Source organism: Strix uralensis, chromosome 14 (genome assembly GCF_047716275.1).
Source record: "Strix uralensis isolate ZFMK-TIS-50842 chromosome 14, bStrUra1, whole genome shotgun sequence".
Taxonomy (NCBI): domain Eukaryota; kingdom Metazoa; phylum Chordata; class Aves; order Strigiformes; family Strigidae; genus Strix; species Strix uralensis.
The window spans coordinates 17,648,289-17,674,348 of NC_133985.1; the positions used below are offsets into that span (position 1 = coordinate 17,648,289).

General features: G+C 55.0%; 2 protein-coding genes across 4 annotated transcripts in view; one reads left to right on the forward strand and one right to left on the reverse strand.

Annotated features, from left to right (window-relative positions):
• CAMK2A (calcium/calmodulin dependent protein kinase II alpha) overlaps positions 1-7,881 on the forward strand; it is a 36,568-nt gene extending 28,687 nt beyond the window's left edge. For 2 of the 3 annotated variants that reach the window (XM_074883391.1, XM_074883393.1), the window contains 4 exons: positions 991-1,066; positions 1,875-1,969; positions 2,335-2,572; positions 2,784-7,881. In XM_074883391.1, the coding sequence (XP_074739492.1) occupies positions 991-1,066; positions 1,875-1,969; positions 2,335-2,567 (404 nt within the window). In that variant the 3' untranslated portion in view covers positions 2,568-2,572; positions 2,784-7,881. The remainder of the gene's footprint in view (positions 1-990; positions 1,067-1,874; positions 1,970-2,334; positions 2,573-2,783) is intronic. The other variant, XM_074883392.1, reaches the window with a different exon arrangement.
• A 2,303-nt stretch (positions 7,882-10,184) lies between these two features.
• On the reverse strand, positions 10,185-24,526 carry SLC6A7 (solute carrier family 6 member 7). The gene is made up of 14 exons (XM_074883371.1): positions 24,391-24,526; positions 18,601-18,781; positions 17,772-17,903; positions 16,967-17,201; positions 16,296-16,434; positions 15,861-15,995; positions 15,077-15,180; positions 14,405-14,529; positions 13,902-14,014; positions 13,688-13,819; positions 13,225-13,324; positions 12,758-12,858; positions 12,382-12,549; positions 10,185-11,480 (listed from the first exon to the last, which is right to left on the reverse strand). Exons 1-14 carry the CDS (start codon positions 24,421-24,423, stop codon positions 11,265-11,267), a joined length of 1,914 nt encoding a protein of 637 aa, XP_074739472.1. The 5' UTR covers positions 24,424-24,526; the 3' UTR covers positions 10,185-11,264.
• Positions 24,527-26,060: the final 1,534 nt, after the last annotated feature.

A 26,060-nucleotide genomic window follows, 5' to 3' on the forward strand; every position in this document is an offset into this window, starting at 1 on the left:
AAAAGCCTCCAGAGGAAATCCCTGCCTCCCTCCCGCCCGCCTGCCAGAGCCAGCTTTCTAAGAATAACCCAGGGAATAATTTATCAGTGCTAATTTGTAAAGTCTCTGGACGAAGCGATCTCAGCACAAAGCAAGATGGACTTTGGCCTGATGTGAGAGTTAATGCGACACTTGTCCTCCTGAGGAAGGGCTCCCTGAGAGCAGATGTGGAGGCAGGTGGTGCTCAGCAAGTGATGGGGGTCCCTCTCCTCCTTTCTGAATGACTCTCGGGAATGTGATCCCTCTCCTTTTATTAGCCACAATACAAAAAAAAATTAAGTCAAACATGACAACGATTTGCATTTGAAGCAGAGCCTTGTTAATAAGCGTGGGGTTACCTCTGACAGCTCCTTCTGCATCCCAGGAAGCCAAGCCTGCTCTCACAGCTCAGTCCCTTCCCAGATAATCTGGCAGCGCTCGGAGTCCCTGGCAGCACCCGCACAGTGCCATGCCCTTCACGGGGTCCCTCCTTGTCCCTCCTGGGATGGCTGCCCACGTCACCCACCTGTCCTCCCAGCTGAGACCCTCTTCTCCCATCTCAGAGAGAGGTGAGACCATCTTTGGTCCAGTTTGCTCTGGCTGGCACCTGCTGTGAGTTCACAGGGTAGAAGGTCCCAGCTTGGCAAGGCTTTGCAGCCAAGATCAACCTGTGTCAACTTCTGGGCCCAGGGCAACTCACCACTCGGTGATTAACCCTTTTGCTCTTTAGGAAAATACAGGGTTTTTCAGTTTTGTCCTGACTTTCGGGGTCTTTCCTCTCTGGAGGTGAAGAGCCCTTCCCCACATCTCTCTCCCAAGCTGCTCTTCTGTTTTTCCCCTGGACAGTTTCCAATGTCTCCCAATGTCCTGTGGTCTGTTTCTAATGAGAAAAAGATATCTCACTGATATTGCAACACCAGCACTTCTGGTTTGTTTTCTCCTTTTATTTTCTTTTTATCTTTAAACCAACAGTACGGAAGCAAGAAATCATTAAAGTCACAGAGCAGCTGATCGAAGCAATAAGCAATGGCGACTTTGAGTCCTACACGTGAGTGTCCCCAGGGTGGGTTTGGGCCGGGGTGAGGGCTCAGCCTCCTGGAGCGGGTGCTCTCACCACGACAATGCATCCTTGGAGGTTTTACTCTGCCCAGGGCAGGGTGACCAGGTTGACATGATGGTGGGGCATGGAGACCATCCAAGAGAAGCAAGGGACATCATTTTCCAAACCTGATGCTTCTCTCACACTAAGATGACTACATATCTCTGGTCTCATTATCATGGATGAGCCCATTTTCTGGTTTGCAGAAAGATGAATAACTGTAAGTGTGATTTATGGTGGAAGAAGGAACATTGCATCCATGGTATCCATTATATCCAGATTGCCACAGGCTGCTTGGAAGCTTTCTACTCACTGTGCTGATGCTCTTCAGAGTACACTTCTGTGTCCGGGGCCTATTTAATTAGTGATATCTGAGCAAGTGCAGGTCTTCATCCCTGCCTCAGAGAATTTTGATACAGAGCAGAGAATATGAGTTTCCCCCTGCTGTTTTTCTCTCTTATGATGAAGATGGCAGTGTTTTGGGAGGTTTAATTGAAGATGGTGACTGATGGAGAATTCAGCCTGACTCATTGGAGTCCTGGCTGCAGTCAGTGGACTGGAGGCGAGGTAGGGTGGGCTTCATGCAGAGTGCAGGGATGAGGTCAGATTTCTGCTTGAATTACTTGCTGGTGCAGAGGCTCCTCAGGCTCAGGCTGAGGGAGTTATCCTGAGCATGAGCTATTTGGGTTTTGCAGGCTCTCGTGGTGGAAGCAGTGAGATAACCTCTCCCTTCTGTCTCCCCTTTCTGCTTCCCCAGGAAGATGTGCGACCCTGGGATGACTGCCTTCGAGCCCGAGGCTCTGGGCAACCTCGTGGAAGGCCTGGATTTCCACCGATTCTACTTTGAAAACCGTAAGCAGCCCCCTTACCTGCCAAGGGACCCTTTCCACCTCCCATGGGCCCGGCTGTGTCTTGATCTCCATCAGCTTGCTGGAGAGAGGAGGGTAAGGGTGGCTTTGGGATTGCCTCTGGCTGATCTGGAAGATCCCAGCAGAAGGTGAATCAAGCCTGGGGCTGGGCTGTATGCAGAGGAGTTGTTTGATTAGCTGCTTTCTAGGTGGATCCATCCTGAACCCACCCATGTAGCATTTACTCAGCCCCTCCAAGCAGAGAGCCTAACCCAAGCATCTCCCCTTCCCACATTGCTGCCACCCTGGGCAAGAGCCACCAAAACTCCTTCCCCTGCCTAAAGCCACTTGTGCTTGTCCTCTCTCCAGTGTGGTCCCGGAACAGCAAGCCTGTGCACACGACGATCTTGAACCCCCACATCCACCTGATGGGAGACGAGTCTGCCTGCATCGCCTACATCCGCATCACACAGTACGTGGACGCGGGAGGGATCCCTCGCACTGCCCAGTCCGAGGAGACCCGCATCTGGCACCGCCGGGATGGCAAATGGCAAATCGTCCACTTCCACAGATCTGGCGCGCCCTCCGTCCTACCGCAGTAAGCCCTGTGAGGCTCCGGGGATGGGGCAGGGTGGGCAGGGAGGGGACGGTGCGGGCTCCTTGTGGCATTGAGGCTGCAAAGCAGGTGGAATCCTGCCCCGAGGATTCACGGTGGGGAGGAGGTGGCTGATTGCTGTGAGGTGGCGATGGGGAGAGGGTCGCTCTGCCAAAGGGATGGTTGAAGCAAACTCCTCCTTTTCCCGGTTTGTGTTTTGCAGCTGAAGCGCGGTCCTGCCCGTGTTGGGTTTGTCACTGACTGACTACCAAGGGGAGACCTCCTCTGACATCTTCACCTACGGGACTTTGGCTGTTGGCTCTGCTGCTTGGTTCCTGCTGGAATAACCCCTCGCTTCTCACCGCACACACGCAACAGCCCCGCCAGCGCCACGCAAGCATCCCATCAAACCTCCCCACCCCGCTGGGGCCGTGGCACTGGGCCCCCTTCCTCTGCATGAACCAAGAAAAGAGAAACCATGAACCTAAACCCGAGCATCTGGCCGGTGAGATGACACGTGCCGGGGTAAAGGCCTCCCTCCTCGGCTGCATGGCGTTGGTGGGACTCCCCACTACCCGGCACGTCTCCTGAATTGGGCTCAGACTCGTCATCTGCCTCCATCCCCATCTCTGCTGGGAGCCCCCTGAGGAAGAGGAGGGCAGGGGGGCTGTTTTGAGCCGCTCTGTGCCGCACCCTCTCTGTGCGCTGGTGGATTTTGCTCTGCTGCTATCAAGGTCCCCATCTGCTGCCGTGGCTCCCACCTGCTGCCAACCCAAGCTCCCGCTTCCCAGCAGCCTCGGCCAGGGAACCGCAATTTAAACCATTTGCAAAGTCCATTTTTGTGAGGAGGGCAGTGTTCGGATGGGTGAGTAAAGGCTATCTGTTTATTTTCCCTTCCCAGGAGTGTAGGCTGGCTCCTTCCCAGGGAGTGAGTAGGTTTGCACCCTGGCTCCGGGCGGCTGCCACGCCGAGAGGGATGCTCTCCCTCCTTCCTCCCTTCTCCCTTCGGAGCAGGGACTGGTGAAGCTGGGAGAAGAGAGGAGGAGAAAGACAACTGCTTCCTAGCCCCGCATCGGCACAGCCAGGAGCCGGGGATCTCCCAGCCATGTCATGGCAGTAGCATCACTCCCTTGCCCTCCTCCTCACCCACCACCCAGCCTGGAGCCTTTGTCCCAGCACCTAGCCCCGCCGAGCACCCACCCCTGCCCTCGCATGCAGCACCCAGCGCTCCCCCGCGCCCAACTCCCAGGCTGGGACGCGGGCAGCTGAGTTGGCCACCGATTCGGGGTGCAAAACTCCATCCATTGCCCACACAACTCCTTCCAGCGACGACAAGGAATGCAAGCTTTATAAAGTAACAAAACTCTGCAGAATCTGATTGTGCTTTGAAGAAAACAAACAAGCCTTTAGCTGTCTTCTACTTTGAGCGCATGCCTTTTTATAGGGAAAAGAAAACAACCTACTGTGTATTTCGTAACTTGATTTTGAGTATTTGCTGAAATGGATCTTTATGTAATAACTAGAAACATTCAACTGTTTAGGGCAGGGAGGGCGGGGGGGATTTTCGGGATTGCTGTTTTTTGTTGCGTTTACATTTGGAGAGGGGGTACGCCGCCATGATGCTCCTACCAGGGGTCCCGCGGCTGCCAGCCCCCACCCCGCACCGCGGCTGCTCATCCCATCCCATCCCACAGCACCGGGCGGGCAAAGGCACCCACCTCCAGGGGCATCCCCCCTCCCTGGGGCGCCTTCCCGCACCCCACGGGTCTTCCTGCAGGGCAAACCCAGGTGGTGGCTCTTGGGGAGCCACTGGGACGTGGCTTTCAGGACAAGAAGACATGGCCGGGAAGGGGAATTTTGGTCTCACCTCTTTTCTGTCAGGTAGAGGTCTGAGAGTGGGTATTTTTCCGGCAATTCTTCCGTTTCTTGTTCTCTTTTTTCCGACTGGAACCTCTTTGCTTGTTGACATGAGACTCCTGCAGCGCTGCTGCCCCGGGGGACTTTCTAGCTGCACTCTCTTCATCTGCATGGCGTTTAACTTTCTAGACGGTGCGTGTGTTGAAAAACAAAGAAATGAACAAAAAAACGCTTGTTTTGGACGTAAAAAAAAAGGAAAAAAATGAAAAAAAAAAAGGAAATGTTTTCTCCATGTAAATTCTGAGCGTGTATTTTGCCTTTTCTGTGGTTTTGAACGCTTTGCTCTCTGTCGAGGCAGGGACGGCTGCCGCGTGAAATGCAGCCACGTCCTTGCAGACTGCAAAAATATTTTCCCACTGGATGGAGGGGAAGAAATCCAAACTGCTGGGGCATGAACAGGCCCTGAGAAGTGTGCCAGCGGTGTGATGGTTGCTGGCAATGTGTGTAGGAGATGCCTTTTTGGGGGCAAATCACACAGGTGCTCCATGGGTGCAAATGTGTGTCGCCATGCCCTTGGTGAACCTGTGCTGTTTGACCGTGGAGCTGTGTTGGCTTGCAAGAGTTGGCCCCAAAGCAGGGAAATCCATGCAGGGAGAGGATTAGCTTTTAAGGTAGAGTTTGGGTGTTTTTACAGATCTGTTTTTCTTCCTGTAGTCATGTAGTGCTGAAGTTTTTTTAATTTTTAAAGGAAGGACTCAGCTCTTTCACAGTTCTCTCTCTCCCTCTCCAGAGCTGGCTCTGAAGCCAGCCACGGTGAGTGTCTCATCCACCTCCTGATGCTCAGGCTCTCCGGGTGCCAGGAGTATTTTTTGGGATTGGTATGAGATGGGTGAGGAAGGAGGAGGTCATGGCAGGGCTTTGCATGGGAGCTGTAGTGCAGACGCTATTTCAGTCTGGTTTTGGAGCTGCTGCTAACTGTGGACCTCAGGTGGGCTGTGAGGGTGAAGCTGCTCCAGCAGCGTTACTGGAGAAGAGACTGGGACAGAGAGTGCAGTGGGGTTTGCCAGGGATGACGAATGAGATGCTGGGGTAGATACAATCTCCTTTCATTGAGAGCCCACTTTGGACACTCACTGCTAGGGAGGAACATCTTGGTTTCCAGGAAGGCTTTGAGGTGTCTTCTTGGAGGTGGTTTCTCCTCTTTGAGGTTTCCCTATGGTTACCTCTCCAGGGACAGATTCCTCTGGAGGCAACTGGATGTCTTTGCAACACCTAAAATGCTCCCGATCCTTTCCAAGGAAAGCAGAGTCTGGGGTTTCAACTCCTTCTAGTCTTCCAGTCAAGCTGAAGCCTGACCAAGGAAGACCCAACTTCCCAACCTGCCCATGCTGGCAGTGTTAAGCACCTGCACTTTAGGGGTCTGTTCTGCCTGATTTCTCTTCCCCCACCTCGCCCTGCTTCTCCAGAGCAGGTTCCAGTATTCCCAGAGCATCTCTGAGCAAGCACTGATATACCACCACCCTTTCTTTCAGTAGCCATGGTGAACAGCTTCTGTGTCTGTCTTCCTTCACATTTCCTGATTTCTCCTAAACTTGCAAGAAAATGAAAAGAATAATAATCAACAGCCACCGTCCTCCTTTGGTTCACAGAGCCAGGGATGCTGCTGTTACATCTGTACTTTGAAGCTGTTGGCACTGTCCCTGGCACGTGCTAATTGGCATCACCCCAACAATCCCATCATGGTTCTGGGGATGACAAGGTTCAGGGCACATTCCCAATAGGCAATATGGACAAGACCACCTTGTTGGTATGGAGTTTACCGCCACGGACCTCCTGTCCCCATCAGCCTCAAGGCTGGAGAACAGGCTGTGGCACATTTCATTTCCTAGTACAGACAGAGCCCGACTCACCTGGTTGCCTGGCCGTCTGGGTCAAACTGAACTCAGAAGTCCTCCAAACTGATCATCTCTTCCACCTCCCACAGACCACAGGGAATATCTGAGTGGAAGAACTTGCTGTGGTGGTCTCAGGCTTGCAGCTTCACAGGTGGCCTTGGGAGTCGCCTGTTTTCCCTGTCTGGCTGCCAGGATTCAGCTGCAACATCATCATTTCTCAGGTCTTGCTGGTGCATCCACTCTGGAAGAGGAAGAGGCTGCTCCTGGGCCTCTGCTCTTTCTGGAGGAGCGGGTGCTCTGCTCCTTGCCCTGGCCAGGCACAGCCAGGAGAGCTGTCATTCCCCTCAATTCCGAGTAAATGCCCCCTCTGCCAGGCACCAAACCCCTGTCTGACCCTAAACCTGTCTCCTCTCCCTTTGTCCTCCATGAGTTGATGCCCCCATGGAGCCCCAGAGGCTGGAGCAGGCAGCAGCAGCCATCTGCTCCCGCTCTGAGTTCACAGTCTGCTCTGCAGCCCATGACCAGGGGACTAGCAAACAGCAGTACCGTGTTTAAGAGGGCAGCCACATAGCCCCATGGACCAAGAGATGTCTGTCAGCAAAAGATCCCATAATCATCTCCTCTGATCATCCCAGGAGCTGAGCTAACCCTTCTTCCCCACTGCAGGACACATCTCATGGTGTACACCACTCTCTTGATGCAACAATCATCCTCCTGCTAGCAGGGTAGAGACCTTGCCATCACCCATTTCCAGAGGTGCAGGTCCCAGCCCATCTGTACCAGACAGGGAAACCCAGACATGAACAGACTGTGAGAACATCGGAGAAGGGGCTGGTGGCCCCTCTGCCATCCATCTCCCAAAGGCCACCCACCAGCTCCCTGCCCCTTGGCTGAATGTCCTTCCCACCTGCAGGTCAACAGGGAGTGGGAGAGGGGGCGGTGGAGGGGGCTGTGTCGAGCGGCTCCTTCCTTCTTTGGGTTGTTGTCCCTTTTTTCTAACTGTTGCACAATTTTAGGGCTTTTGTAACATTTTTTTGACAAGCAGGGAAAATATGTTAACAGTGGTTTAAGAAAAAAATGAGATATCTCTCTCTCTCTTATATATTATATATATAAAAATATATATATACTCACAGGAAATCTCTATGGAAATATTTATTTAAGATGATTGCAAAAAATATATTATAATCAAGAGTATACCGAGCTTTGTCACATAACAAAAAATCAGGCCCCAGGGAGGGGTAGCTGCCTGTCCCCTCGTGTCTGTCAGTCCGTACAGTTGCAGCTGAAGCCTTTCTCTTATCTTTTTGTAAGTGCACTCGAACTGTCGAGCAGTGTGACCGTGTTGGATTCAGTGGGAGCTTGATGGGGGGGGAGGGATTGATTTTGTTTCCTTTTCCTTTGTTTTTTTGGAACCTGTGGCTGTGAACAGAATGATCACTGCTCAAATCGGATGCTCTATTTGGGGAGGGCGGCGGGGGGACTGGGAGCGGGGTGGGTGTGGGAGGGAGGGCGAGTGTCAGTTTTATTCTTGGTGTTCAAGTGCAATAAATAGCTACCAACTTCTGAGCATGGAAACGGATGATTCTCCGTCACTGCAGTGACTCAGACCGTCTGCCACCCCCTTGTCCCTCCGTCACCGCGCTCTTGTCCTCGAAAGCATCAATGCTGGGATCAAGCCTTGGGCAGTGGCAGCAGGCGCTTTCCTCCTGCCCGTGGGATGCTGCTACCCTGGGTGCTGCCTGCCCCTGGCCACCAGCATCCCTGGGGCTTCAGGAGAGCTTGATGTCGCCCCCAGACCTGGCTGCTCCCAACCCAGCCCTTTTTCTCAGGGAGAGGGCTCCAGGGGATGCAGGTATGTGGGACACCCCAGGAGCTGCCCGGGGCTGGCTGGGAGGTGGGGGCTGAGCTGTCGCCCTTGCCCACTGGCCAGCAAGAACAGTTTTGGGGGAGCTGATGCTGCAGAGTGTGGGGCACAGAAACCCCCAGCCGAGCCCAGGATGGTTTTGGGGGGCTCCCAGGGGCAGCTGCCACGCTTTGCCCATGCAGGCAGGCTGGTACCCTGGGGGGGGGTTGGGGACGGGCTGCGACAGGCCCTGTCCCTGCCCCGCACACCCCAGGCCCAACTGCTCGCCGGGGTGACCCCGTCGGGGCATGGGAGCGGGTGTCGTCCCCACACACACCCCGCCATGTGCCGCGGCCCCAGCAGGTGTCAGCACCGCACCGCTTCGGTCACCGCTGTCACCCCCTTCCCCAGCCCGGGACGGACAGGACGAGGGGCAGAGACCCAGGCACCCCCAGGACTGCCCCCCTGCCCACCACCACCCGGCCGGGCCGAAGGGTCTTGAGAAAAGCCTGGGAGAAAGCCCTGGGCTCGCCAGGAGAGGTGCGGGACACAGGGGGAGGTCAAAGCATCAGGAGTGGAGCTGGTGCCCGGGGGTGTGGGGTGGATGGCATTGGACCCCAGGCCACGTTGCGGGGTACAGGTGCACCACCAGTCCCAGGAGCAGGGTGTGATGCCACGAGCGAGTCCCACGCCTCGCCGCACACAGCCACACATGACACAAGGGACGTGTCCTCCGGCTGTGCCCCTGCCCCGGCACCCGAAAAACTTTTGCCCTTGGTTTCCCCTCACCGCTGTCAGCTTTGCTCCCCACCACATCCCCAGCATAGTCTCCGCTCCATCCTTCCCCTTCCTCTGGAATGCAAGATTGATGGCAGCTGCCAAGGGAGTGCCCAGAGGATCCCAGGATTATAGGGGGAATTTGGGGAACAGGGCAGGACCCCATGCAGGTAGGAAAAGGTCAGAGACATGCAGAGACCAGACCAGCTTGGTCAGCCCAAGGCACCTCCACCTCCATGCCGCAGGAAGGCGTCAGGCTCTCCTGGTTGCTCTGGCACACTGTGGCTGGCAGTGACATCACGAATCTCCCGAGTCTGTCATCCGCTCCATCACACTGTGAAGAACCCCCACGTGTGCCCCTCCTGGGGCCAGCCCAGCCCGGGCTCCCCGTCCAGCACCCACAGCGATGGCTGGGCAACACCGTGACCTCCTGAGGCCTCCTGCTCGGTAAATAGTGTCAAGGTTAGAGCGAGGGATTCATTGGGGCCATAAATGTTTATGGCAGGCCCTCCCCGCTCCCCAGCCGCCACAGCCTGAACTTTCCATCAGCGACACTTTTATGGTTGGCCTCTAATGATTAACCCGGGGTCTAGCGGCCGAAGGTGCTTTGCAGAGCGGTCGTGCTGCCGGAGCCTCATTCGCCCCAAGAAACTGGGACTGGGGGACACCCCGTCATCCCCACAGGCTGCAGCCGTGGTGGAGTATAGCAAGGGGGACGTGGAAAGCCATTGGTGGTCCTGCAGGGAGAAGAAAGGGCAGAGCCAGACGGGGAGGGAGATCAGCATTCCTGGACACGGGGAGGCGGGTGGGCAGAAGGAGAGGGTGTTGGAGCTGGGCCTATGCTCATGGAGGGGCAAAGGCAATAATTAAATGTCCTCCACCATAGGAAAGGGTCGTTAAGGAAAACCACAGCCTCGTGCCAAGATTCACCCTGGAGGCTCAGCCCACAGGGCTGGACCCAGGTCTGCGTGGCCCATCGGGTTAAAATAGCCCAGTGCACCAGGGCTACGTGCATAATCCAGACATAAACCCTAATTTTTCTGTTTATCCTGCGTTTTTGGCTTTTACCTGACCAGGACAGAGATATGCAGGACAAAGCCCAGGGGGGCTGTGCCTCCCATCCCTGGAAGCCCCCCTAGATGTGCCCTTCTCGCATGCTGAGGAACCCCCAAATAACCCAGTAGAGGCTGTGTCACACACCACTTTTTAATGGCGAGCTGACGGTACACGGGAGAAAGCGCACACGACACCAGGGTGATGGGGACTGGCAGCATCAGGTCCAAACAGCCCCACCCAGGAGCTCACCAGCACCCCCCAGACCAGCAGCATTGGCAGGAGATGGGGCCTCTGGGACATGGGCCCCAGGCTGAGCTACCCCAAAATCACACGCAGGCACTGAAACCCAACCCTTCGCCTTTCTCTGGGAAAAGCAGCACCCAGGGCTAGGGACAGCCCTCGGATCCCCCTTGGGGATGGACATGGGTCCTCCTTTGGCACTGGGTCCAGCTGAGACCTGTCCCTGACCTCCTGCACACATAGAGAATGGGCCATCCAGTCTCTTCCCTTCCCTCAGCTCATCCCAGCCCTGTCAGACACCACGAGGAAGAGCTGCCCGGACCCACTGAGGTCCCTGGGGGACTTACAAGCCTGGAAAGGCCCAAGTTTGTTTGTTTCTAAAGCGTTTTTTTCCCCCTTCTAATTGTTTTTAACTGCTCATTTCTGAGGTCAGATTTCTTCAGCAGGACACTGATGTGTGCTGGTTTTGCTGGAATACCTCGTGTGCGCAGAGCACACTGATACACACTGTCCTCAGGGCATGGAGGATATTGCAGTCCTTTCTTACACGTATTTGTGGATTATTATGGTCCTTTCTCACACGTATTTGTGGGTTATTGGAGTTAAATACACATGAGCAGAGAACATACCAACACCCAACACAGAGGATCTCCTCCTCCTCCCCGCCTCCTGCAGCCTGAGCATCCCTGCAGCCCGACCATCCCTGCAGCCCGAGCATCCCTGCGTGGGGAGGGCAGGGCTACGGATGAGGGTGGGAGCGGGGCAGCCCGGACACGCACCAGACACTGTCACAAGAACGCACGGACTCATCACACAGCTTGCCACACTGAACAGAAACACCTCGGGGGAACTGGGACAGGCAGTAGCTCCACCCTGGTGGGTCCAGGGCAGTGGTGAGGAGGACGGCAGGGTCAGCAGCCCCCAACTGCTCCCCTAAACCCATCCCCGAGCCATCCTGAAGTGCTGCAGTGCAACCTGTGCAAATTGGAGGGCGGTGAACCCCCACCCCCAGCTCGTGGGGTGCTGGGTCCTCTCACATCATGGACTCCTCTTCCTCCTCCTCCTCCATCTCCCGGTCCACCTCAATAGCCGTGTTCTCGTAGCTGGTGATGCCCCCGTATTTCCGCATGTGGACCATCAGTGGCTTGGGGGACTGGCTGCCAGCCAGGCTCGCCACGTACATGCCGGTCCGGTTCTCCTCCAGCGATGGGCCCCAGTCCATGGCGGGCCGGCTGGCTTGCTGGACTCGCTGCCGGGAGACAGGAGGAGGCAGCACGGGCACCCTGCACCAGCACCCCCTCTGCTCCCCACCCAGCAGCTCACCCCCCTGCCCATGGGGGTCAGTGTGGCCTGCCAGCCCCGAGGGACTGAAGGAGCCCCCAGAGAAGATGGGATGGGGCCAAAAGCCTGTCCTGAAACTTTTTGGGAAGGCAGCTCTGTAGAAGTACCCTGCTGTGGTCTGGGGAGGTGTTATGCTCTGCAGGTGCTGGTGGGGTGGGCTTGCAGGAGCTAGGGGCTGTTGTAGGTGATTCCTGGCCGTGCCACCATGCCCATGGCTGTGCCAAGCTAGGTTGTGGCCAGTAAGTACTTCAGCTGGCAAGTTGCTGCCTGGGGAGGGCGGCAAGCTCTGCTGCCTCTGCTTTTAACAGCCTGGGGAGAGCAGCAAAGCCCAGCCAGGGCTGGGAAGGCTATGAGCAGCCAGCAGCTCCATAACCTGCTCCTTGGTGAAACCTTTCAGCAGAGAGATCCCACCTGTGCTGCCTGGGGCTGCCTGTACGGTCCGGCAGCTGCCTTCCTTGCTCTGTCGTTGCTCCTGCAAAATGGGTGCAAAGTCCCATGCGCCCATGCCCACCCCACACTCGGGACAATGTACTTCCCCCCAGGGCAGGGTGTAGCAGGCTTGTTTTGGAGGGGGGATGCCCACAGGGCTGTCCCTTGGGAAGCAGCGTGATGCAGTGGCTGCCTGGATGGAAATGCCCTGGGACGTGCCGCCTCTTACACCCCATGGGCATCAAGGAGGGACAGGGACACACACCTCCAGGAGAGAGGATGCAGAAATTGTGGGAGGACACAGGCTCAGCAGGGGCTCATGGTCACCCCACACATTTCTGGGGTACTCCCCAGCAATGCTGGGCCCCAACACCTCCTACCTCCCACAGTGTTCCTTCTTCTCGGAGCACAGCCACCACCATGCCCAAGGGAATCATCAGGAAGGAGAGAACTCCCATGAGGATGCCCAAGACCTCGGCCCAGGTGGGGAAGCGGTAGCTGCCGTACTCAGAGGGCTGGTACTTGATGATGTTGTACACCAGCAGAGCCTGTGGGGTGGGAAGAAAGTGAGGAGAGCCCAGAGCCCTCTGAAGGTCTCACACTCAAAAAAGCCCTGGAGACCTCCCAGCAGAACCAGAATGGTCCCTAGGGCACGAGACACCAGCAGATTGACTTCTTGCAAGGGGAGGTTATCCAGGGATGCTGGCACCACTGTGGCTCTCCAGCATCATCCTGCGCCTCAAGCTGAGCAGTTACCATCATCGTTGCCGGTGACAGGATCATCCAGCAGGCTCTGAAGTAGGGCCCTGGTTTGAAGCCCAGCATCATGTGGATATCTCGGCAGAACCTCTTCATCCCTGGAGGAGGGAGAGGGACTCAGAAGCCGTGATCCCTCCCCCAGCGCCAGGTGCCTGTACCAGGTTGCCCTGCACCAACCAAAAGCAGTGGTTTGCATTCTCTACAGCAAAGAAATGTCTTCCCTCCCAGCTGGGAGATGCAGCCTAGCTGGTGCTGTCTGAGAGACCAGGCTCAGCACCCCATGTATCTCTGGTGAGATGAATCCGGTGATGGCCAAGAAGAAACAAGAGGTTGGAGAGGTTGGAGCAGAGGTGTTCCATGCTCCATTGTGAGGCTGCTGGCTCCCCTACTGCTCCCTCTAAATCCCTTTCCTCATACAGACAGCCCACCCTTCCCCATGCCCCTGTGGGAATGGGCCCCCTTACCATAGACACGTGTCACCACGAGGCAGGTGGTGATCACCACCACCATGAGACCAAAGCCAGCACTGTAGTCATCCAGTAGGACCAGCCAGTACATCCCACCCTGTGGAGACAACACAGTGGCCAACATCCCCGGGACCAGCATCCCAACAAACCCCCACCCATGTCCTCCTGCCTTTGGGGACATGTCCCCTTAGCCCCTTTGTGGGCACCAGGGAAGACAGCAGTCAGACACTCTCAGGGGACATCACTCTTCTTCTGGGGTTGGTACAGGGACAGGAATAACTCTGTGTCGCTTCCCTTGGACCTCACATTCCCAGGAAGCCCAGGATCATCGATTGTCTCTCTTCCATCTTGTTTGCTGATGTGAATACACTTGTCTCTGCAAATTGGTCCCTGGCCCTAAGCTCTACTCAAAATGAGGCCCTAGTCGGTCCCCACAATGCATCCGGCCCCACACCCTTACCTCTGTTGTGAGGATGAGCCCCATCAAGAAGAGAGCAATGCAGATGACAGCTGAGAAAGAAGCTTTCTTTGGCCGCAGGTAGTAGGGAAATTCATCTGTCACTGCTGTAACAATGGTCTCCATAAAGGCAAACTGCACACAAAGGAGAAGAGGGTCCCCTGAGCCCCCCAGGCTTCCTGGGCACCATGGCTGGCTTGGTGGGCTCTGTCCTTACCTGGCTGTCCAGGCCTAAGGTTAACAGCATGAAGAAGAACAGGAAAGACCAGAATGGAGAAAGGGGGAGCATTGTCATGGCCTGCGGGTACACCACAAAAGCTAGGCCAGGACCTAGGGGAGGCAAAGGACAGCAGGGTGAAAAGGGGGTGACAGCTCTGGTCACAGGGGGATGGAGGAGAGGAGAGCCCAGCAGACTGGCACTGCGGCAGGGACCTGCCAGGGCGCTGGCAGGATGGGCAGGAGGAGACCTGCACCAGAGGGTGGAGAGGTGCAGCAGAACCAGCCTGGTCCTTGCTCAGGCCTTTATTAGACATCACTTGGTGCTGTTCAGGATTTGCACAGCAGGAAGTGGTCTCTCCCTTCCCCTCCCTCCGCCAGCCAGCTGACCATACAGCTCCAGCCCTCACGCCGACATCCTCGGATGTGTTCCATCCTGGAAGGGATGTTCCTCAGTGCACCCAGGCAGGCGGTGAAGGAGAAAGGGTCTTCATTTGGCCTCACCTGCTTTTGCCACCTGGTTAACAGGGACCCCAAGCTCCTGGGACATGTATCCCAAAACGGAGAAGATGGCAAACCCTGCAAGGATGCTGGTGATGGCATTGCCCAGGGTCACTATGAAGGTGTCCCTACAGAGGAGAAAGAAGATGCTCTGAACATGCCCACTCCTACCCACCCCACACCAGTGCACAGTGACATTACCAGCCCCAGGTGCCACAATGAAGTGACCCAGTGTGATTCTCCTCCAGGACCTCTCTTGGCATGTGCTTTCCAGGGTCAAAAGGAGCAGATATATCTAATGACACGGGTCCTTTTGTGAGGTTTCTCCCAAACTTGCTTTCCCCTGTGGAGGGGATCAGCCCCAATGTCCAACACCCAAACTCCCCTCTCTGCTGGTGACCTGCAACAGATGCTGGGGACAGGACAAACGTGCATAACTCTAACCTCAAATATCCTCAGCCTTGAGCGCCTACAGCCCAAATCTCCTGAGCCAGGTGCTGTGCCTTGATGCTTAGGAGAATTTTCTTTCACAGATCCCTCTGTCCCTCTTGAGCCTGTGCAAGCTGGGTGACCGTGTGTAGCACTGCGTGCTTTTGCTGACTTTGAACCCACCAGCTGAGGTTTTCATGGCTCCCCTCAACCCACAATTTTTACAAGACAGCAGCTGGCTCCCACCTGTATATATTCTGATGGAAGGTGTTGTATGAGGCGAAGGTGAGGAGGCCCCCAAAGCCTACCCCAAGAGAGTAGAAAATCTGCAGGGCTGCCTCGATCCACACCTGGGGGAAGGAAACAGGCTTGAGGAGAGCAGGGGTTTGGAAACCTTTCCCTGAGGAAGAGGGAGTTGGAAATACATTTCCCCAGAGCTCCCTGCACATCTTCCCCAGCCCTCCAGGCATGCAAAGCCCACAAGGTCTTTGCCTTTCCTTGCTAACACGCTCACCACTTGTGGGTCCGCTGGGTAGTGGGAGGGTTGATAAGAGCATTTAGAGCCAGCCCAGCATGGCCTTAAACACCCTTGTAAAACTGGTGGTCTCTGCTACCAACACTGCTGACCCAAGGAAAGTCCCACCTCCACACACCAAAAAAACCACAGCAGCGAAATCCACCACAGGCACCCATCGCCACCCCAAAGCCTGTCACAGGGGCTGGTCTAATCCTGCCCATGGCCCTGGTACCCAGGGGAGGTGGTGAAAACACCATCTCCTGCATGGACAGCCAGAAATGCAGGCACAGGGCTGGACCAGGTGGGAAGAGAGGTATAGACAAGGTGTGGAGCAAAGACAGACTGCTGAAAGGCAAATACTGTTGGGCTGGAAGCAACCAAGAGAGAGGACTTTGGGTTGGGGGGTGGTCAGAAAAGGCACCTGAGTAAGGGAACCACCTCTGTTACATGCTGGAGGTGGCAGGAGAAGGTTCATTTTTGTGTCTTGAACAAATTGCACAAGAACCTGCTCACCTTGGAAGACAGCAAGTGATCAAACTGGGGTGTGAGGTAAAACCGGATCCCCTTCCAGGCCCCCTCCAGGGTCACGCCACGAATGAGCAGCATCACCAGGATGAGGTACGGGAAGGTGGCGGTGAAGTACACGACCTGCAGGAGAGCAGAGCCAGCTGGGAGAGCCGGGAGCAAGAGCACAGCAGTCCCCCATAGCCCTGTCCCTAGTGTGGGAGACCACATCGCCTGGCATCACCCTGCAGTGCTGGGGTCCTCGGGATGTGGCAGGGCCGGTGGTGTCAGTCCTGCCAGGGTCTGGGTGTGCAAGCTGTCCCCAAAGTGACCTGCATCCAGCTGATGCTGTTTATGGGTCTCAGTTTCCCAGACGTGCAGAGAATCACAGGCACTGGTGAGCATTGCTGTAGATCCCCCCAAAAGAGACTGTCCGGCCCTTACCTTGCCAGAGGATTTGACTCCCTTTAGGATGCACAGATAGACGATAGTCCAAGAAAGGAGCAGGCACAGGCACAAGTTCCAGCGGATCCTCCCGGGATCCCCGATCCCAGAGCTCCCTTGGATGTGCAGGACGTACCGGCTAGGGAGAAAGGAGAACTGCTGGCGAGCGGCCACGGGCACCCCCCACTTTCTTCCAGAGGCCCTCTCTGAACCTAGCAATGCCTCTGCTGCAAAAATAACTTGGTCAAAAATCCCAGCAATGAGAGGGCAACAAGGCACTGTCAGCTATTTGCTGGGGAAAGAGGAGCAGTGGGTGTGATTTCTCCACCATGCATTAAAGAGCCCAGAAGGGATGCCTGGCAGCTTGAGAGCAAATTCCCAGCCAGTCCAGGCATGGAATGTATTTCAGTGTGACATAAGTCCAGGCCAGCAAAGCAGCGCTAGATCATGGACACCTCCCACATCCCAGGGACATGATCCCAACAACTAAACTGAGGTATCACCCACAGCTGACCACGAGAGCCTATCTCTGTACCCACAACACCAACCATGAATGCCCACCATGCCATGAGATGTGCGGCACAGACCCTTCACCCCTCGTCCCATCCCCACGCTCTCCCTGGCTGGATGCCAACTGTGTCCCCACGGCTGGGTCAGGCTGACCTCTTTACCTCCAGTACTCCTCGCTGGGGCTGACGGTGTTGGTGATGTTGACGGGGAAGGTGGTGTTCCCCGCCTTGATGACGTGGTGGTCCAGGCACAGGTCGGTGTTCCACCAGTTGCCGCAGTGCTGCCAGGGCAAGTCGCTTGTGAGGGATGCAAAGAGGTAGAAGAGAACGTAAGCAATGATCATATTGTAGTAAATGGCCACCAGGGAGACGATGAGGATCGTGCCCATGCCAACGCCTGGAGGAAGGAGAGGGTAAAGAAGGAGTGAGCCATCTCTGCAGAGCAGAGCACATCCAAAACCAGGCTCAGACACTGGATCTCAGCAGCCAAATGTTTAACCAGTCAGAGGTTCACCTGGTGGTGGTGGGAGAGCCTCTTACACCTCCCAGACATGCCTTCTCTGAATTGATCTATTGCATCATACAAATGATTTTACTCCAACTTAATGTTGACAATAAAAGTATTTGATATGACCTTTTTCTGAACATTTTACTCTTACCTTTGTCTTTAACAGTCATTGTTTAGATTTGATGCTGTATATTGTACACCAGCTGGCTTAATAATTTTCATACAATCTCTAGAGCTGGTCATGACATCCAGAGCCTCCAAAGACTGATAGATCTCATACATATCTTGCAGCTACTAAAACAGCTAACCCAGAAGTCAAGCCTGATCCACCTTCCCCCAGAATTTAACCTTTGATTCTAACAAGAGCTTTGAGGATCATGGGATGCAGCTGCTGGTCCATGTCCTCATCAAGCAGCTCTTCCAGAGGCCCGGCAGAAGCTCTGGACTTTGCTCACGCACCTTTAAAGAGAGGGCTTATCTTCCAGACAGCAAGCGGCCCCAGGCTGGAGAACTGGCCAAGTGACAGCTCCATGAAGAAGATGGGGATCCCACAGATGGCCAGCATGATGAAGTAAGGAACCAGGAAAGCTCCTGCAAAAAGCAAGAAAAATCCCTTAAAAATAGCACAGAACAAACACCTAAAGCCCATGTATGACAGGGAATAAAGTTCATTCAACATCTATGGCCCTGAAGGATCTACACCAAAATCTGGAAGACATCAAGGGGCAGCAGCTCACCATTAGTGCAGGAGGAAGGGGCTGTGATTCACCCAGTTCCGTGCTTCCACCCCACTCCCAACACTCTTTTCTCCTTGAATCTTTCACAAACACTGTGAAATTCTCCAGTTATTACTGCATGTGACAAGCAATTGCTCTGGGACAGTTGAACAATCTGGGCACTTTGCACTACCACACTGGGCTCTTGCGTTGCAAAAGGCTTGCTCCCCTCCTTCGATACCATTTGATGACCCTGCAGAGTCCTGGAGGACACCAGGCCAAGATGCAATTTGAAACCAAGAGGGATGCTGAGGTGGTATTCAGTCCAGCATGGAGCTGGGGATGTCTCCAAGGCCATGAGGCAGAGGTGGGCTGGTGAGTCCCTCCCACATATGGGTACACATGGTTAATGCCCTACAGCAAGCATGGGGGGCAGCAGGAGGCTTCACCCCACAACAACGAACACTACTTCCCAGCCCTGAGAAGGGGAAGGGGCATCTCTTCAGAGGCAGGTCCCACCAGCCCAGCTCAGTGAGGGGGAGACGTGGCCATTCCAAAGGATGCTCAAATACCTCCTCCATTGGTGTAAGCCCTGTAGGGGAACCTCCAGACGTTTCCGAGGCCCACGCAGTATCCGATGCAGGAGAGGAGGAAATCCAGACGCCCTGTCCAGTTCCCTCTGTCTTCCGGGCACTCGGAGCCCAGTTCCCCGTCCTGGCTGCTGGGGCTCACCAGGAGCTCTGGTGTCACTGGCTGAGTGAGAGAGCAGGGGATGGGAGAGGGCAGCCGGGGGTCGAGGAAGGAATAAAAACAGGGGATGAAAAGTGGGAGAGAGGGAAGGAGTGCTGAGAGGTCAGGTGTGAATTTGTGACCCCGTCACAGCTTTGACACTTGTCCTTTGGGGACACCCCATCTCAGCAGCTCTCTGTGCATCACTCCAGCGATGTCCTGCTCTGCTGCTGAGCAAGGAAAAGGGATAAATGTGATCTCACATGGCCAGAGCTCCCCTGGGAAAGGCAGGATGACCCCGCTTCACCCTGGGAGGCCAGGACCCATCTTGTGACCCCCAGTTTCCCAAGAAATCCTTTCAAGGGGTCACAATAAACTTTCCTGATCGCCTACAGTACAGGGGTGTGAGGACAGCAGGGGAAGAACCACTGCCAGTGTGTCAGGGAGTGTGACACCCCAGCCCCATGTGCCCCTGCCACACTGGGCACTCGGCTGTTGTTAAATGTTCTGTGTGTTTTTCATGCTTTTCCAACTGCCAAAAACCATGGGGATTTTGTGATGTGGTCCCAGTTGTCCCTGCTGAGAGAGCTCCTTCCAGCTTTCCTAATCTGCCCTGGATCAGTGAGGCACAGGCAGCTCTTCAGCAGGCAGGGGATTGACCCATTCCCATCCTCCCCGGCTGCCTCAGCTCTGCAAGAGGGAGGTGTGAGCCCTGCAAAAGACATTTAGGTTGGTGTGATACACTGGCAGGGCTCCTTGGTGTTTGTGTGTTTACATCAGGTCTACAGTGAGATGTTTGGTTTATCTGAACTCCCCCAGAATCCTGACCTGGGGGAGTGGGGAAAGCATCCCCACTGGCTCCCATCCCACCAGCAGTCACCAAAGCTGAAAGCCTCAGCCAGCAGCTGCTGGGTAAGATCCCATCATAGATATTCCCTTGGCAAGACCAGGCAGCAAAACAGGTGGAATGAGCATCCTGTCCCTGTGCCACTGCGTGTTGCTGTGCCCCTGCCTGGGAGTATGCTGAGTTCAGCCGGTATGAGGCACAGAGGCAGAAGAATGCTGGGATCCCTGCTAACAAGGCACCAGGACCAGGGCAGGAGGAATCCATTTGGGAACCTTCCCTTCTTCTTGGGCTCTCGAAAGAAAAAAGAAGCCATCTCCATGTCCCTGAGTTCACAGATTATAGGGAGCAAGCCCATGGGGTTGAGGGAGAGGATGCTGGATTTGGAAGGATCAGCCAGAAGGAGTTGTGGGACCCCTACACCAGTGTGCACACACGCTCAGAGCCTGCAGCAGGCCTCTATCCCCTGGGACATCAGAGCTGACTGGCAAACAGAGCCCAGCACTGCCTTGCCACAGCCCCCAGGGAAGGTGACAGCCTCTCTTCATCCTTCTCCTCTTCCTCTCCTGCTGGACCACAGGATGCTCTTGCTGCTGGTTCCCATGGAGACAAGGAGCCGTGTTGCCGATGATGACGATGGCTGCAGGCTCCCACCCTTCACAGGGTGCACCCCACTCCTCCAGCCACCCAGCACTGCACATGTGCTGCTCGCAGCCCAAAGGCACCAAACACAGAGGTGAACCTGTCCCCACCCGGCATGAAAATCCCTCAAGGGACAGGACAAGACAGCACAAACTCTTCCCAAAGCCAACCTGAAATGCACAGCCCGAGCAAAGGCGTTACACCATAACCCCCCACTGAACGCCTATCCCCACTGGATGCCACCATCACAAGGCAAAGGCCAGAAGGAAAAGCTTAAGAAACACAGGCTGAAAAGTCAAAATATGACCCAAACATAATACTGTTGCTATAAAACTATTGCTACCTGGCAGTCCTCCTGAGGCTGTTAAACACGACTCTCCAGCTTAGCAATTTCTCCAGACCGTGGCCATACCTGTTGATTAAGCCAGCGTGCACAGAGGCATCACCTAGGCATTTGCAGGTGATGGACAGACTGCTCTGCAACATCCCTCCCGAAAGTTTCAGCGACTAAAACCTGTATTCACAAAGGTCCCTGCCAGGTGGGGACAGAAGCTATGGGACCATCACAATTTGGTCTTCTCCAAAAAAATGACTTCCCAGTCCCTCACACTGCCTGGAAGACTCTCACTTTCCAGGTTTACATCACAGAAAAATAGCAAGCAGGGATGCTGGGAGATCATTAAATCCTCTCACCTAATTCCTGCACCTCTGCCTGAATCCTAAACAGCTGCAGGAGGGCACTGGTGGAGCTGCGTGACCTGATTAAATGCAGGTGGCCATCCATCAGATGTAGCATGGAAATCAACACAGAGGCAACAAAAGGAAGGAACTGGCAGGACCTTTTCCAAACTGCACACAGCCTGGTCCCCCTCTCAGTCACCCGTTTTGGAGGTCATGGGATGTAGTTTGTCACCTGTGTCTCGGTGATGACTGCTCCCCTTATTAATATCTTTAGCTGGAGCTTTGCAGTTTAAATTTGAGACCCCAGGGCAGAAAGCAGAGATTGCTCAGGAGTCAGATAGACCCCAAGGACTGTGACATTGTGGTCCCCACCAGGCAGGATGGGGAGGCACGGGCCAGGGATGCTGATGGAAAATGCACACGGAGGCTGCTCCATGGCTACGATGCCCAAAAATGCCTCAAATCACAGCCTTTCCACAGAAATCACAGAAAAACTTGCCTATTTGCCTGACTTGCAAAAATGCAAAATGCCGTATTTAAGGATTCCAGCCCATCTTTGTCCCAGATAGCGGAGAGATGCACACCTCTCTGCTTCAGGCTGCTAGAAATTTCACACAGCGGCTCAGTTCCAGCCCTTTTTTTAGGATTAATGCTCCCTTTCAGCCTTTGTCATAACAGGAATTTTCTTTTTCAGCAGCAGCTGAAGTGCTCTAGTGCTACAATATTGCTCTAGTGCTTTCCACTGTCAACTGCCATCGTTCAAACTGGGCTCCCATCTCGCGGTTATAAACAGACGGGGACTAACAGCTCCCTTGGCAACCACGTCCTCTTTGAACATGGCATCGCTTTCCATTATTCACCAGAAGATGCTCCCAAAGAAGTCAGCAAAGCAAAGGTCACTGAGAAGAAAAAGCACTTTAGTGTCTGCCAAGATAAGAGCTGGCTTCCATATGGGAATTGCCCTATGCTAATTATTTTCTGTAAATCAATTTACTTAAACCAGTGCAAGACTCAGCTGTATCCGTGAAAAGCCAGCCAGATTAAAGTTACTTTTTCATCATATTTTATCTCCATCCAAACTGGCATTGTGGGGTTATTTTGTCAGTGTTTTATGTGTGGACCACAGCCTTTGATAGGGGGAAATGCCACCCAACGCCAGATTTCTCCCCTGCGGATCTGAGCCATGTGCGAGCACAGTGCGTCTGTAAAGTGTGAGTCACTTCAGATTAGTTTGAATTGCTTGTTAATCTCTCAGAGGAAAAAAAACACCACAGCATAAAAATTAATTCAAATGTAATATTGCTTAGGAAGTGAAGTAAATAAAGCATCTCTATGGTGTGAAAGAGCCCTTGAAGGGCTGAGCTAACCCGGTTTCCCCCAGCCTGGGATCACAGCACGTGCCAGGAGAGGGAGCAAGCGACGCTGGAGCCAGCACAGGGGTTTTGGGGGCCGGAGACTGCTGAGGCTGAAGCAAACTCATTACAGTGATGTCCAGAGCGCAGGGAGCATGCACAGCTGTGAATTCTTGTGCTCTTTCATCTGAAAACCCTGGGGAAGGAGCGGGGAAGGTTTAAGGCAGTTTGTGGCAGGAAGAGGAGGGCAGCGGCTCAGGCAGGAGGATGCTGCTCGGCAGCCTGGCTGGGCATGGGGAGGGGCAGCCCAAATCCTGGCTCCCACCACTGTCCTCCATGGGCTTTAGCCCATTTCTAGCAAATAATCCCCCAAAGCAAATAAGCAAACAAATAAAAACCATCCACTCAGCTCTTCTGGAAATACTTTTATGCAAAAGCCAACCTGAAATCCTTAGAGCCTGAGAAAGATCTTCTCTATTAAAGAGGAATTTCCATATGTCTAAAACATGTCTGGTGAGAAGGCTTAAAAATCCCGGCTCACCGATGGGAAGCAGATCACAATGAGAGGGAGAGGAGGCTGTCAGGGTCCCGGGCGGGCACTGCAGCCGGGGCTGTGCAAACTCCTCCATGGGACAAGCCTGATGCTGGTGTCAGACATGGTGGTCCCAAGGTGCTGGGTGGCTGCAAGCACCAGGTTTTCCATCTGGAGATCAGCAAGAGTATTTTTGGGTAATGAAGGACAGCAGGGCCCTAAGCAGTGCTGGGAATAGGGAAAATAACTCCGGAGACATCTGCTTTCCATTCTGGTTGATCACTGTGGGACTAAATGAATTCCTGAATAAATGTTAAACAGGATCACCAGCAGCAGAGAAATTCAAGTATCTCAAAAAGCCTTTGAAAGGGACAAAGACAACTTTTAATGGATCTTGCAGTCACAAAGTCATCTGAAAAAGCAATTTGTAGGAAAGAGGAGGAGAAGGAAGAGCCAGATGATGCCTCCAAACAACAGTGAAGAAAGGTAGGCAGCCCTGAGGCTGCCAGGGCCATCAGATAGCTGCTGGCTTTCACCAGGCCACTGCTGGCTTTTTTATGTCCTGTCCCAATATCCTAGGAATTTCCTGGCAGGGATGAAACTCTCCTGGGTTTTCATTCATCCAAAGGCTGGTACAGGTTGGTGTTGCCCTGCCCCAGAGTTAGTGGCCATAGTTTGGCAGAGGGCAGAGCCAAAGGGGCTCACAGCCCTGGGTCACTGCCCTGGATGCTCTGGAAAGGGCTGACCCAGCGGCAGCGTGTCCCCACGAGGGAGCTGTGGCTGCCAGCCTCTGCCACCCCACTCCACCGTGTCCCCATGTGGGATGGGCATGAGAAGGGGCTTGGTCCCTGACGTGGGGGAAGAGGGGGTCTCAGAGAGCCTGGTAAGAGCAAAGCAACAGTGGAGGGGAGCTTGGGATAGGAAAGCCTGAAGGCTGGTTTTGAAAAGGGTTTCCAGCTGGATATAAAAAGGGTTTCTAGCTCTGCCTGCTCCGCCCTGAACCCAGAGTTCAGGGTCCAGCACCACACAGACCCCTTTAAACCCTACAGAGGAGGAGGAGGCGGCACTCCAAGCTGCAGTGGGAAAGGCACTGCCCAGCTCCCTGTGCTCATCCCGGCGGGGGGGAACCCCTCACCACCCCCACCCCGAGACCAGGCAGTCCCCGGGGCTGGCAGGAGCAGTGTCCCTGGGGTGACACGCTGCAGGGAGCCAGCTCTGCCCCCAGGTGCCCACCCACAGCCGCCTGGCCAGACACAACATGAATCATCGCCGGCAGCACCTGCTCGCAGGGGAGGGATGAGAGAGAGCATCCATCCAGCCGGAGCAGGCAGCAGGCAGCTCTGCCCACAGCTCAGGGCCTCTGGGGCTAATTGCAGTGAGGCAGAAGTGGTGGTTACAAAATGCCCCCCATCCCTCTCCCCACGATCGTGCTTTGGCCCCACACACGCACACTATCCCCGTTTGCAATCCCTGCCAGGGGAGAGTCTGCCAGCTGCACACAGAGGCTCCCCGGGCAGGGAATAGTGGGGCGATGGACATGCCTTGCCCCCCGCTCCCCAGGTCCCCGCTTCCCGGCTCTCACCTCCCGGAGATGCTGCTGCCGAGTCTTCTTCATCCCAGAATCCTGTTGCTATGCGCTCTCCGCTCTGACACTTTTTCCTCTCGTTTTCTCTGGCGACAGGGAGGGAGAAGGGGGAAGCGGGCGAAGCGATAACAGGGAAGGAGGGGTGCCACTTTCCTGCCGGCTGGGCTGGCGGGGTGGAGGGAGGCAGGGGGGACGGGGGGGAGCAGGGCTGGAGTTGAGGATGGCTGCGTGCTGAGCAGGGAGGGAGGAGGGAATGGCTCTCAGCAGGCTGGAGAAGGGCTGTCTGTCAAACGCACCTCTCCCGGGGGTGTCCGGGACCTCAGCCCCCCGCCAGGGCAGCAAGGAGGAACGGCTGCTGCCTTACTCATGCCACGAATGCGTCAGGTCTCCCTAGGGATGGACCTGACTTTGCAGGCACCCTGCCACTGGGCACCCTGGGGGTCCCACGTGCCCTGGACAGTGGTGGCAGCACTGCAAGTGCACAGGCAAGAAGCTGCCAGCATCTTTCTGTCTGACTCTGAGCTGATTTTCCTATGGCAGAACAGGGCTGGTGCCTGAGCAGGTCAGGAGTGGCTGCTCCTCATGCTGCCCAAGCCCAGTCCTCAGCCCAGGGGAGGGGGATGCTCACTAGCCATCGGTCCCTTTGGGTAGGACCCCACCATTCTGGGGGCAAGAGCAATCCTCGGGCAGGCCCCAGGGTGAGCAGCCGAGCCCCGTAAATCGTGGGCCCGATGCTGGAGCACAGGTCACATCTCCAGGGTTCAGACATTCCTGTTGAAGCAGCAGTGGGATCCTACAGCTCCAAAGCCCAGGGAGATGGACGCTTTTCCCCATCACACTCAGTCAAACCCCCAGTGAGGTGGCAGAGAGCTGATATGTGGCTCCTTTTCCCACTTTCATGGTGGGAAATGTCTGCTGTGGGGCTGCAAGAGGGGACAACCCCAGATGCCCCAGGGTCAGTGTGGTACCAGGAGAGCTGCTGTCTGCCTCAGGACCCACAGTAATGCCTCTTTCCCTTGGTAATATCCTCTTGTCCTTCACTTTTTCCCTGGACTGTGCCCAGTCTATTGGTGTGTGTATGTCCCTTTTCCTTGGACACACTGCTCCAACCTGTCCCAGAGCTGTCCCCAGCTGCTTTGCTCAGGTTTAAGGCTGGGGATGTGGAGGACAATGACAGGGCTGGGGCTGAGAGGACCCAGCCTGCCTGATGTAAAAACAAATCTCCCTGACATCTAATGGCAGTCATGCTCCTACAGATCTCCAAGCACTTCTGAAAATTTTCCCCGAAAGGAAACAATCCTGAACATAAAGACACATTTCTGCAGAATCCAACACAATGAAGTGGCTCAGCATTTGCACAGTGGGTCTTTCAGAGCTAACATTTACCCAGATTTCCCAGCGGGAAAGGAGGAAGGAGCAAACTATATAATCCAACAAACATCTTTTTCACACACTCACAGCTTCCTCAAAAAAAAAATGTCTGGGAGTTCACCCATCCAGGTTTTACCTGTCTTAGACTTACCCATCACTTCTCCCTTTCCCAGGATGCTGGTGGGGAACGCTGAGCCCAGAGCTGACCAGGCTGGTGGCTGGGGGCTGTGTCGGGCACTGTGCCAGTCTCACCCTTCCTGCTCCGGGCAGGGATGCTTTGTTTGCCTTTTGTGCCT

Coding starts and splice junctions, on each gene's coding strand:
- SLC6A7 (XM_074883371.1), bottom strand. CDS start 24,423: ATGAAGAAGACTCGGCAGCAGCATCTCCGGGAG. Junction 14,015..14,404: donor TAACCAGGTGGCAAAAGCAG/GTGAGGCCAAAT, acceptor TGCCTCCCCTAG/GTCCTGGCCTAGCTTTTGTG. Junction 12,859..13,224: donor CGTGGTGACACGTGTCTATG/GTAAGGGGGCCC, acceptor TCCCTCCTCCAG/GGATGAAGAGGTTCTGCCGA.